Source organism: Anopheles marshallii, chromosome 2 (genome assembly GCF_943734725.1).
Source record: "Anopheles marshallii chromosome 2, idAnoMarsDA_429_01, whole genome shotgun sequence".
In the NCBI taxonomy this organism is placed as follows: domain Eukaryota; kingdom Metazoa; phylum Arthropoda; class Insecta; order Diptera; family Culicidae; genus Anopheles; species Anopheles marshallii.
Window position 1 is genome coordinate 28695750 of NC_071326.1, and position 13205 is coordinate 28708954.

Here is a 13205-nt window from a genome sequence, read left to right on the forward strand (position 1 = left end):
CACTGATTCTTGGGGGTATTGGGCAGTTTGGCACAGCAAGTTGTTGCTGATAGTGTACACCGTCAAACGTTTCCGCTAGATTTTAACAGTCAGCACCGAATTATACCAAGTCGATAGCAGAAATTTTATGTTTTCAAGCTGGTGGCCGAACAGGATCTGCATTTCTAACATCAAAATCACCACTTCTGAATTTTCGAAAGCATTACCAGTAACGTGTGTTTAAAGTAAAGGCATGTCTGCCGTAAGCTTCCACAAGCATTCGAATTGCCTCAGCAAGGTTTTTCTAAAAAATAAAAACATAAAAAGCAGACAATCTAATGGGCAGATTTTGGCACGAAACCCGCCATGATGGAGTCCACGAAATATATTCTTGTTGTTCAAAACTTGACACATCATTAACGGACATTTATCGGTAGTTGACAAAAAACATAAGAAAAAATTTACAACACAAGTGCAATACGTATAACACTAATGTCATTTATCACCGTGCCAGTTTGGTTTCTGCAGACCTCATAAAGTATGCAATCTGCCTAACTTTAGTGGATTATAATCAAAAAACGGGTTTAATGCTTGCATACATTCAGGCGCGTGTAGATGCATAATTAAGCTATTGCTCATGGACAGTGATTTTCCTACCAACTCGCTGTATAAAAGGATTGTACAATCCAGCGAACACTAAAAGCATCATTTTGCTATTTAGCGGAATAAATTTCCACGCGCCAAAATATGAATAATTGAAAGCAGAACGCTCGGTTTTTGTACTATAAAATCTCGTTCGGATTCCTAGAAGCACACCATGTTGCAAAAACACAAATACACGCAAATGGGTTAGAATCACCATCGCCGCCGCACCATCGCACGATCATCGCCGGTCCGATGTTACAAGCAGCAACTTCCAGCAAGCCGGCGAAGGCAACTTTAGTTACCAGGAAGCATTAAGAACGCCAAATAAACGACACACCTTTGGCATCAAAACTTTTCACCGAAGTGGAGCCCCCGGTTCCAAAGCTCATCAAACTTCGGAGTCCATTCGGATGGGAAGTGTGCTGTATCTCATAAGCGCCGGTTCGGTCGAAACGTGGCAAATGTGACAAATTTTGCGGTTTCACCTCCCTCTTGCATAACAATCCTAAAAACAACCCGAAACCCCCATCCGCCCGATGTCCTGTCCGGGAAAACTCGTTCAGCTAGTAAGCCGTTTCCCAATCGGGCATGTGTGCGTGTGTGTGTGTGTGTGTGTGTGTGTGTGTGTGTGTGTGTGTGTGTGTGTGTGTGAGCGCCGAAAGGGGGAGGAAATAAAATTATATTTTCATACTCCCTGCCCATGCATTATTCAGCGTTCGGAAAAGCGGGTCACTTGGGCGGTCGGACCAGAGGGTAGTACCGGAAACTGAGTGGGCGTACGGAACAGGGCGGTCCTTCAACATAATCCAATTTCAGTTACACATCGCTGAATTTGAGAGGCACTCACAAAACAAACAATGAAGCACACAATGCCACACAATGCCGGTTTCCCACCCCACAGGGTACTTCACGACTCCTGGGGACGGTCCCGTGACATCCTTCCCACTTGTGGCGAGCGCCCTTGTTTGGGTGTATCAGTTTTGCTTGATTCTTTTATTTCTTTCCTTAAAAAGAATAAAAAAAACGACACCCCACAGGAAGATAGGTTTTCCGTTTATGTATCCGTTTCCGCTGCCGTACGATTCTGGTCGACTGGGCCGATGGATGATTGGCGTATCCCAGAAACGCGCCCAAGGAACACGAATGCGTTCCTAATCAAGCTTGCCGTCGCTAAGGTGGTGCCGGATGGTTGTGTCCTGCTTCCTGGAAAACACAGCCCCCAGGCAAGTTCAACGCACACCCTGCAAATATGATCTAGCGAGCGCGCGTGTGTGTGTGTGGAAAATCTAAAAGAGGATGTGAACAAAACAACTGGTAGAAAAGAAAAGCATTCAAGAAAATAAATACCCGCTCGCTGCGGTTCAAGCCGTGACCGCATTCGGAAGCGTCTTCAATCGTCGTTCGTGGGTTGCGCATTGTTGACTTCACCCGCGCCCGGGCGTGTGCGTGTGTGCTAAGCAAATCCGTCTATTTGTTGTTCCACTTTGCGCGATGGGCTGTCACTTCTTCTGTGCTCGTTTGGTGGCATATCCCCCAGCCACACCAGCCCAGCGCATGCTGTCGGCGGGGAGGTTTGTTTGCTTTGGCGAACAGCGAACAGCTTTTCCTGCGTCCTGCGGCCATCGATTCGTGCTTCGATGTTGGTGCGCCCGGCGACTTCCCACTGCCGATCCGGGAACGCTGAGCTGGCTTTTGCGATGATAAAATGGTATTGCTGACGCAAGCAATACGTATCCGTGCGTATCGATCGTAAAGCGCAAGGATCCATGTTTATTGTGAGAAAAGCATTCAAATATGATAAAATGTTCCGTGCAAAGGTCAAGCTGTTCTTGGCCGGTTGGAAAAAAGCAACTCGCTAGACGTCAGACATTAGAGACGTCATCGTATGAATTTTCAATGGAATAATGATACTCGCCGATGTGCCGCCAGTAGGAAGAGCCATATACTTAATTATTTTTCGGCACAGAGAAAACCCCGTTCAGAAAACAACCACAAGCACCGTGTTACGGGGCTTAAACGGTTCGCCTTGTAACATGAAGATTAGAGAGTGAATATTTCATCTCCTACGGTAGGGATTTCGGTTCGTTTTACCGTCGACTTTCAATTTGATTTTATGCTTTACCCTTGCCCGAATCTTGCCTGCTCTCGCTCTGTTAGCACAAGAAACCGCCGGAACGGACTCGTGTTCGGGCAAATCATATTTCTCCGTTATGGGATATGAAAACATAGAACGACGGTGCTGGTTGCTCCGGCGTAACTAGCATCATCCGGGGATTTCCTGCGGACTTTCGTTGAAAGAAAACATACCCTGCGGGGTCCGTTCTTCACTTCACATGCAAAGCGAGGTGCGTCCATTTCTAGGATGAAGGAACACAGAAAGAATTTTTCCTTGCCACCGTGCTAGCACTGCACAGTGCGGAAATGATGAGGTTTAGGACACTTTAAAAAAAAAATCTAAGTATAGCTGGAAATTTGTAAGTTGTTTATTTCGCTATTGAATTCAAAGATAATACTGTTTTTTATTATTTTCAACAAATATTTTGTTGAATTGCAGAATATTTGAACGTAAAAGGCCACCAAATTGCATACATTCAGGCTTCTTTTTAATAAACCCCCAAATGTATACAAATTGCATACACACTTTCTAAAATAGCTCTCATATGAGGGTTACATTTTGGCCTTGGATTTTGTTTGATTATTTTTCAAAATTATTTTCCAAATTTTTCAGTGTATTTATGAAACAGGACTTTTATTTAATTTACAAACGAATCAGACCATCCTTCTTCCAATCGTTTTAACCCACAGTGCGATACGATTACACCTCCATACGGGTGCTAGCATTCGTGCATGTGTGTGATTGTATCCCCGAGATGAATCGTAATTGAATTTTACCGTCGCTAAAGTTTGAATGATTTATTTAACATTTGTATTTCGCTTTGTTCCCTCGCTGGGTCGCCACAATCGTTGTCCCTTCGTTGATCCTTTTAAGCTCGGCCCCGGATGCATGAAGCCACCAACCACCATCCAAACACACGGCACGGATCGGTTTTTTGGTGGGTGTTTGTGTGTATGTGGCACGTGTAGCTCAACGCGATTTCTTTCTTTCAATCCTTCCTCTAAAGTTCATCAGAATTCCTACTCCTGTCCCGGGGGGGAGTAGATACGATTCGAAGCAAAAGTTCTTCCCATTCTTCCCTACCCAAAATGTGGGATTATAAATCCACAAGCCGTAACAACCCGGTTGCAGGAGAGGGTTGAAAGATGGTCTATTTTGGGGGAGCAGAAAAAAAAACAACAACCTCAATCTAGACACCCCGGAGATGGATTCGGCGGGGCGCGAATTATGATGTTTTGATTGGATTTTGTTTTTCCACCAAAGCACAGCCCGAAGCAACGGCACTGGACGGGCCCGGCAACCCTACACGAGTGCCGATGGGTGGTTGATTTGACGGCACACATACGATGCGTTGGATGGAAGGTTTTGGAATTTCCCGAAGGTGTCGGGGACAATCATCTCGCATCCCTACACTCGTTTTCGGACGGGCGCTTTGCTCGGGGGCACCATGATAACACAGTACAGTAAACAACGAGCTATCGCATACCATGCGAGCGTTGGCGAGTGTTTACCGGTCCCTAATGGGTTGATGGTTCTGTTCGTTCCGAAAAACGTTATAAAAATGAAACGCCTGCAAGGCATCGCAGTTTGATTGGGCTGCATTAGTGCAAAAGCAACGAGTAATACTTTTTTTTGTAATTTAATTATTTAAATTATTTTACTGATGTTGTACTCCCAAACACGCTGATAAGCATTTCATTTGCAAACAACAAAAAACACGACATCAGATAAGAACAACGAACCTATTATTCATCTACAAAACAAAAAAAAGTCGTATTATAAAAACAGCGATAAAACCATGTGAAAACAGAAGCACAAAATGAGTCCGAGCCAACAACATCCACACCGTCGACAAACATACACTCGGAAGGAATACAGTAAAAACAAGAAAACACCTCCCAGCTCGGCCCAATAATTGTCATCCGATAGATTGAGGTTATTGTGTTTCCATTAAAATTAATTAAAAACACGCTTCATCAAATATTTATCCATTGCCGTGGAAGCTGCCTCTGCTGTTGCTGTTGCTTCTGTTTGGCTCTGTTTGACACACGCTCGCATATTTACTCACCGGTGAACTTCTAACGGGCGTGTGGGAAAAGTGTGTAGCCTGCGTTGTTTTTTGCGCTGCACCATTCGCAACAACAACCCGTATCAACCCGGTAGTGGCACTGCGCTGCGTAACACTTCCGGGCGAGTGATTGCGATTGTGGTGTCATTTGCAAGTGCACTTTTATCACACCCCCGGGCGGGATTAGTGTGTTTGAAGTTGGTGTCACTTTTATCTAACACCTGAAACCTCGGACTCGGCATTGGTTTCACATCCGCGCTAAATCAGTCGTAAATGTGGCGTAAAATTAATGTTTGCCATTATCGCCACAATCACCTGACGAAAGGGAGTCGTGGGTGGGGTGGAAGAGTCCCACTAAGCCCTGCCTCTTGTTGTGGAGATAATCGATTAATTTAGACGTGCTACAGTTACAAATTGAGCTCCGTTGGAATGAGGAACACGATGATTGTGTTAGCAATTGCATTATTACGACACAATTGATGCATGAACAATGTTTCCCCTTGTTTGTCGCACTGGCGTCCACTGGCGTCATCCATCAAACCCAAATAAAACGACTCACACATTTAGCTGGTCGGTGTTTTCTAACTTGCCAGAAGGATAATGTATCGATAAATATTTTATTTGCTCACGAAACGATTTCTGTTACACACTGCTTCTAACTAAAGCTTGAGATTCTTTGCCCGATTCGCGTCTATTCGCACAGGGCATCCACATCGGGGACGCACGCGCTTACCAGCGGATCGAAACGCTCACCGGTGGCGCACTTGAACTTGCTCTTCTTGTACTTGTCCAGCTTCTTCAGCGTGCAGACAAAGTAACGGCTGCAGTTATTCGGATCGGCAAAGGTGCCCTCTTCCAGGCACTGGAACTTAACCTTCAGCTTCGGTTGATCTTCCACCGGGGCGACGGGTTCTGCTGGCTGGGTCGGCTCCACTACCACATCATCCGTTTGGGTCGATGCCTCATCAACGACCAGCTCTCCGTCGTCCAGTTCGTCCAACGGAAGCGAACGAGTTCCCGCTACCACAAACGCACAGCGACCACGGAACGGATTGAACACCTGCCCCATCGGGCACTGCATCTTGTACTGCAGGTAGCCACCGAACATGTTCCAAACGCACCAGAAGTACTGGGTCGCATCGGTTGGATCGGGGAACCGACCCGGTCCCATGCAGGTGAACTGTCCCGGGAAGCAAACGCTCTGGTCGGCAGTACACCGTTCGAGCGTAGGGTTATACGCGTACCCGGCCAGACAGTTCTGCTCGAGACTGTACAGACCGAATGGCAACCAGAAGCAGACGTAGTATTTGTGACAGTCGGTCGGATTTGCAAAGCGACCCGCAGCAGAACACACGAATGGGCTGGATCCTGGTGCTTGAGGGACGACTCCGGTGCCTTCGTTCGATTCAGCCGATGGCGCTTCCGTGGAGTCCTGGGAAGCGGATCCTTCGTTTGAACCCGACTCGTTAGTGTTGGGGTCAGAGGATGAGCTGTCTTCATCGCTGGGGCTTGGAGGGCTAGTCGAGGTGGTTTCGTTCTCTGTCACTGGCGCGTTTGTCTCGGAAGGTTCCGAACTGACACTGGAAGATTCGGGAGCTTCTGGTTCTACCGAAGGGTCGGAGCTCGATTCTGGAACTTCTGGAGCCAGGGTCGTATCAGCAGCTTCTGATTCTGTGACGGATTCCGAAGTCTCCGGTTGTGCGGATGGTTCAGGCACATCTGGAACAACCGACGGCTCAGATGGATCCACTTCAGAACCTTCCTGTTCGCCGGTTTCAGGCCGAGCGGTTGTTTCGGGAGCCACACTATTACCATCCACAGGCACTTCCGTTACTTCCTGTTCGGGAGCTTCTGAAGCGGCGACCGTTGACGAATCTTGCGGTACTTCACTCTCAGCGGTAACACTCTCCGTTGGTTGTTCGGATGGGAGACTATCTTCCGTCGTGACGGCTTCAGTAGCATCCGTGGACGATTGTTCTGCCTCCTCACCTGCCGAACCCACTGTCGTTGCTTCCGATTCCGTAGGGCCAGATGATTCGGAACCGTCCGTCTGTTCGGTCGTAACAACCGATTCCGTGTTTTCACCAACTTCCACCTCGGGTGCATCCGTTGCAACTGGTTCTGGTTCGGTCTCCTGCGCAACCGTCGTTTCTTCGGGCGATGAAGTCGTTGATTCTTCTGCTGCTGGTGGATTGGTTACTTCCGGCTCGGCTGGTGCCGTCGTTTCCACGGGGGATTGTTCGGCTTCCGGATTGTTTGATTGCGACGTTGTTTCGACCGCTTCCTCTTCGGGGCCCGATGTTGATGGTGCTGATTCCTCCTCCGGCTGCACTGGGACCGTCTCCGGCGCTACGGTTGTTTCCGACTGTTCCGGCAATTCGGTACCTTCTGATGGAACTGCAACTTCTTCTTCCGGAACCTCGTTAGTCGCCGCTTCAACCGTTGCTGTGGAAGATTCCTGGGCGGGCACATCTTCCACCGTTGTGACTTCCACCTCTACCGGTTCGAGCGGTTCGTCTACTTCGGGATTTGCCGGTGCGTCGTCGTCATTGGCGCCCTCTGTAGCAGGGTTGTTTGCGGGAGCATCCGTTGCTTCTGTTGCTGCGGGCAAAGTAGCATCTTCTACCTCCACCTCTGGTTCATTCGTGGCGTTTTCCCCCGTTTCTGGCTGTGCCGTAGCTGAAACAATGCGAAAATGGTTAGTATTTCCTCAAGAAAACACAATTTCCAGCTCATCCTACCATCGTCATCAACGTTAACGTGCGGCTCGGCAGTGGTCGATGGTGGCACGAACGAATCGCACTCGTAGTGACCACTGTTGCTACAGAACGTTCCCTGCGGACAGTTCTGCACCTCATCGTTAACGGTCGTCGGTTTTCCGTCACCATAATCTACACAAAGTTGAAATCGGACATCGTCCAGACACAGGTAGTCCTTGCCGTGGCAATCGGTTCCGCCGGTTTGCGGTCGTACATGCGACACCAGCAGCCCCTGTAGCAAGTAGACAGAGAGTAGCAGAAACTGTCTATAGTTCAAAGCGCTAACGCAATCGCACCATTCCGAACACTTACGAATATGAGGAACTGCAGAAAAAACACTCTGAAAACAAAATCCATACTGCACGCGGTTGTCACTGTTGCAATCCAGTTCCCAAAGACTTTACTGTAGGCTGGGTCGTTTCGTTACTGATGCTGGCCGGGTCTAGGTCGTGCTTATTTAAACGACTGTTGCAACGTCCCGGCCTGCAACCGGTGCGGCTTCTGGGAAGACACGTTTAATCCAGGGCCATATGCGCTGACTACACTAGTTGCAGATAAGGCCCGGGCGATAGTTGAGTGATTTGATACACGATAAGACGCACAGCCTGCTACCAAACGAGATAAAACGATCTAGTTGGTAACGAACGAATCAAGTTTGTTTGCTTTGGATTCTGTCTAGTTCCGCTCTAATCCCTCTGCAGGTGTCGGAAAAGAGATGACTCAATTACGGTGCTGGCTGATGGAATCTGCCAGATCTATTTGGTTTATAAGATGGTTTTATAAGAACAGAATTCTTGCTTCTTATAAAACCATCTCATTGTGTGAGAAGTTCGATGAATTTTGTTAAGTAAATCGGAATGAGCTACCATTCCGGATCGCTATCTATCCATCTCTACGACACCTTTTCATCCGAGAAGACTCATTTACAAGATTGCTTTAAAACGTTTGTCTTCTTCCGGTGATTGAGTGGCAATGGCATGAGACCAGACCCGGACAGTGGTTATCAAATCATAACAAATCCCTTCATAAGCAGTGGATGAAATCAATTGCTCCAGTAGATTTGATTACCGATGCTGAAACGATCATCTGTAGTGGGTATTACCGTATTGGCAAATTCTTAAATACACGACAGCAAAGAAATGACTCCTTGGGTTTTATCTGATTCTATTCCCTTTGCAAACATAAATAAGTGACAATCTCTCGGATCTTCCCGTTAACGGCAGCTCAGTATACCTACCCAGCTTCAGGAGCAAAAAAAAAAGGGACTCGAAATCGATTTCCTTTCAGTCCATTTCATCGGAATCGGTTCGAAATCGGTTACCGCTTACCGCTGCCAACGCCGAACACGCAGAACCCTTTTTGCCAACAAAGGCACCTTAAACATTCCTTTCGGTAACTACATCCTTCCGCCACTGGTTTCATTCTTTTGGTGGGGCGATAGTTTCACGGTAACGCTCCGGTTAAAAATAGTCCGTTTCGTTTTGGCCCGTCTCGAAACTGTAACTATCGGTTCTCCTACCCACCGAAGCCTAAACGCATTCGTGTGCGCGGCTCGCAACGCCGCATCCCGCAGAGGCACGTTTGCGAAAAGGGGTTCCGTGCCGCAAAACCAACGCGATGGAAAATATCGATGATGAGCAAGTTAAATAAACTGCCCGTGAATGGGTGAAAGGATACGGTCGAATGGAAAGCATTTTAGCTGAGTAAGCGAAAATCGCCCACATCCCTTTTTTTCTGTGCTCGGTTCCGATAGCACCGGAATGGAAGTGTTTTACCGTCTTGCGGGTTTTGAGTAATGATGCGAGAAAAGTTTCCGGGTCGCAAAAATTCGAATGCGACACTCGGAAGGTGGAGGGCTTTAAAATTAGCTGCCAGAAGATGGACTTTATTTCAAGTTGTTTGCAATTGGTGCGAAACCTTAAAGTGCTTTCGAATGCCATTTGTACGATGGAGCATTTGAAGCAAGGGTACTAAAATGGAAATAGAACTGTACGGCATGATGCAGTGAAATTGGAATGACAACAGCTCTCCCGCTTCTCGTCGTGGGTACTACATGTAAAAAATTGAAACCAAACAATGGCTTGTCATTCGATTTAATTCGAAATTTATTCTGCTCGTTCTTCTCACTCCTTTGCCGGAGTGTTTCTGTGTGACCAACAATTCGAATTCTGCATAGGAGTTTGTTAGCTCTTCTTCTCTTGCTCTTGCGTTGTGGTCTCACGATGTGGACTGATTATGTGTCGTTACAACCGAACAACGCAGCACCAGGTCCTATTTCAACCCGAATACCGTCACATGTACGTCTCGTATGTGCATGATACCTCCGATGGGTAAACGATACCTCCATCGTATGAGTTTTACCTGCGGGAAGCGAAACAAAAAATGAGCACACAAACTCCAACCATTTTATTTTTCACCGACATGTCGACACGATTCTTCGTTTGTGGACAGACTTTACCGTGATTTCCGATGTTTCAATTGCACACGGTTGTCTACGGGTTTGTGCTCATCCTCAAGTTTGCCAACTGCACACCGGTGGTGCAGTAACAGTGCAGTAAGACAGTGAACACCACCATGGATGCGTTGAGTGGTCCGACAGAAGTTTACTGTTTGAGTGCAATCAACGTTCGATCGAACTATCGCTTCCGAACGGTGTGTCTTTGGCAAAGGGTTTTGTTTGAATCTGTGCGATAGTATCATACTACATGGATATCAGTTGTTCCACGTGGTACTTTGTAAATCGAGATCCGGTTCAAAAACATGATGATTGAATTACCATTTGCCGGTGATAGCAATCGTTAGCAGCAAATCGGTACTGGTTCCGTACGGTGTATTTCTAGCATATGCGGAACATAATCGTTGACAGCTTTCTGAACTCAAGCTAAATGGATGGCTCCGTAAATTTCTTAATTACAAAAGAAAAATCATGAGTGATTGTTGTAAAATCGTTTGCAAATTGAATCGATCAAAGCGCCTAACGTTATGCAATCGATATACAACTAAACTCAGCAAGCTAACACATAATAGTTTAAACTCTCAAAGTTTCGATAATTTGAGCTTGTTGATGCTTCGAGCTATTAGCGTGAAGCTTTACACATGCTGGACTAGGATTCGGTTGCTGACCACAACCTTCCAACCATGGGTGAATCGAATTTCCAACAGGTTCTGCACTACTAACTTCAATCATCGAGTCATCATCAGTGCCGTCCTTATCGCCTTGTGCCGAACGGTTCGATAATCCACAAAACTCATTAACTTCCCCAACCAATTCCGATTATGATCGGTTTATTAATAGTCGAGTATTCAATGTCAAAACACCTTGGTTAGTCAACTAAGTTTAACTAAATTTAGTGCAATAATCAAGCGGCCTGGCAGCATCCTTCCTAGTATGTTGAATAGATTACAACAACTTGTTGTTATTAGACCTGTATTTGCATAAAAACAGGCGTTTAACTCAAGGGACTGCATGCTTTCGAAGATTATGAATTCTTCAATGCGTCGTATGAACATACTAGCGTATTAAACAGTTTCAACCTTTCATAGACTTTCTACAAACGTTATGGTACCTTTAAATTTTGACACCAAATTAAATAGACATCACTACTGCACCTCGATTCAACGCATGGACGACCGTGCAGGCTCATGATGAATGGAAATAATACCCATTTTACTTTAACTGCTCGAGCAGCCCGGAAAGGATGAACCATTTTATAACCACCCCATGTTCGGTGTGCTTTATCCGTGTCTATATTTCTCCATTTTGAACGTGGGAAGCAAAGCACTTAAAAAAATTACCCAAAAAAGCTTCGACTCCCTTGTTACAGTCCACACGGTTCCCCATGCGCTTCAGCACAATCCTAACACGCCGCACGTGCAAAATGGTGCAAAACTGTCGTCCGCGATCGGAAACACACCCATACACCGATGTGCCCGTACCGCCAAAACCGATGGAAAAGTTATGGTTGTTGCGGTTTATCGGTAAACAATAAAATTTTACGAATTTGCTGCTTGCAAAGCAGTTTACGTTACGAACCGACATGGTTTTGTGTTTGTTTTTTTCTTCTTCGGCTCTGGTTTTAACGTACAAACCGAAAGACGCTTTTCCGTTGAGCGGATAAAAGCAAACGGACCCTTTTTCTCGGGACACCAGCTGGGTTAAGATGAAAGAGATTGTTTTTTCTTCTTCTCAGCTCGTACACAGTACCGGGGACAGCAACAGACACTGGGTGGTGATATATTTTTTTTCGTTTGCATCAAGACCTAAAATGGCCTCCAAGTGGGAGTTCGGTGAACAGTGTGACTTTTATGATTCGATGAGCCTACGTATCGGTTGTTTCTTACACGCGCAGTGTTCGGGACGTGGTAATGGGTTTGGTAAGGGTTCACAGCAGATTGTAACGAGGGGTACGATATTTGCATTTAATAAGCTCTAAAAAGAAATTCTACTGTACCATTCTATACAGCCGGGGCCAATCGTGTTGGGAAACTTCCAGTCCCACATGGTCTTCTCGAGGGCAGCATTAATTTTATTGAGTAATTTTTCAATTAATTTACACAAAACCTGTCTTCGACAGATTTTGTCTTCGTATGTATGTGTCTATGGTTAACTGTTGGGTTACCAAAACTCAACACAGCCGAATGCCAAATGGAGCAAATAATCAACATTTGTTCTCTTCGAAACTCACTGGTCCCCCGATGTTGAGAGGTTCCCTTTTAGCAGGAAAGTGTATTCTTCCAATTTTCCAAACGGTCAGCATCGCAAAACGGTTTGTGTGTGTGTGTGTGGCAAATGGCAACCACAGTGTTACGTGAGGATGCGCGCTTGAGGAAGGATTTTGCAAACGCTGCCACCGAAAACCACATACTCGCATCATACTTTTATTTTTCGCTCCACTTCACACGGTAATGTAATTAGTTCTCGGGGGAAATCAAGCTAATGCCGGGAGGTTGGATCGGCATCCTTTGCCCCTGTCGGGTGAAAAATGGTAGCGATGGTTTATATCGTCGCTTACTCCAGACCGGGAAACTCCGGGGTTTAGTCTGGGACGATCGTCGACGGGGGGACAATAATGCATGGAAAATGGAATACGCGATTGTTATTTTTTTGTTATCTCATAATTGTTTGCAATGTGAGAATAAGGACAAAAAAACAGTAGTCCTCTAACTGAATGTTTTATGAATGGCCCCAAGCCAAAGCAAAGCCCAACAGCGCAGTATTTAAGCGCGCTCCTGTGCCGGTGAATTCCTTGTTTATGAAGCGACATAAAAATACATCCAATTAGATCGATTATTAAACATTGTTTCGCGGCTCGTAAAAAACATATTGCTAATTACGGTAGAATCTGCACGGAACTACTAATGTTTATGCTTTATCACCCAGGGCTCATGTTTTCCAGTTTGTTTTGCAGCATACAAACACAGGGATTGCTTTTTTGTTTCTTCTACCTTCATCAACCTCCTCCCGTGAAGTATATTAGTGCCGCTAAAGTATACTTTAAAACAAAATGATTATTACGCAAACACTAGCGATAACATGCAAACAAAAAACAAGAAAAGAAACAATGCTCCACCGTCACCGTTTTCCTGTTCCTCCAAAGCCATACTCAGCGTGAAAACACTCGTACCTAGAAGCTTGATG

The 13205-nt window shown here is 46.0% G+C and overlaps 1 protein-coding gene across 1 annotated transcript; it reads right to left on the reverse strand.

The window, feature by feature from the left end:
* Positions 1–5499: 5499 nt before the first annotated feature.
* LOC128719698 (mucin-5AC-like) lies at positions 5500–7924 on the reverse strand. Its single transcript, XM_053813326.1, has 3 exons — positions 7880–7924; positions 7550–7799; positions 5500–7487 (listed from the first exon to the last, which is right to left on the reverse strand). The coding sequence occupies exons 1-3, from the start codon at positions 7922–7924 to the stop codon at positions 5500–5502; spliced, it is 2283 nt and encodes a 760-aa protein (XP_053669301.1).
* Positions 7925–13205: the final 5281 nt, after the last annotated feature.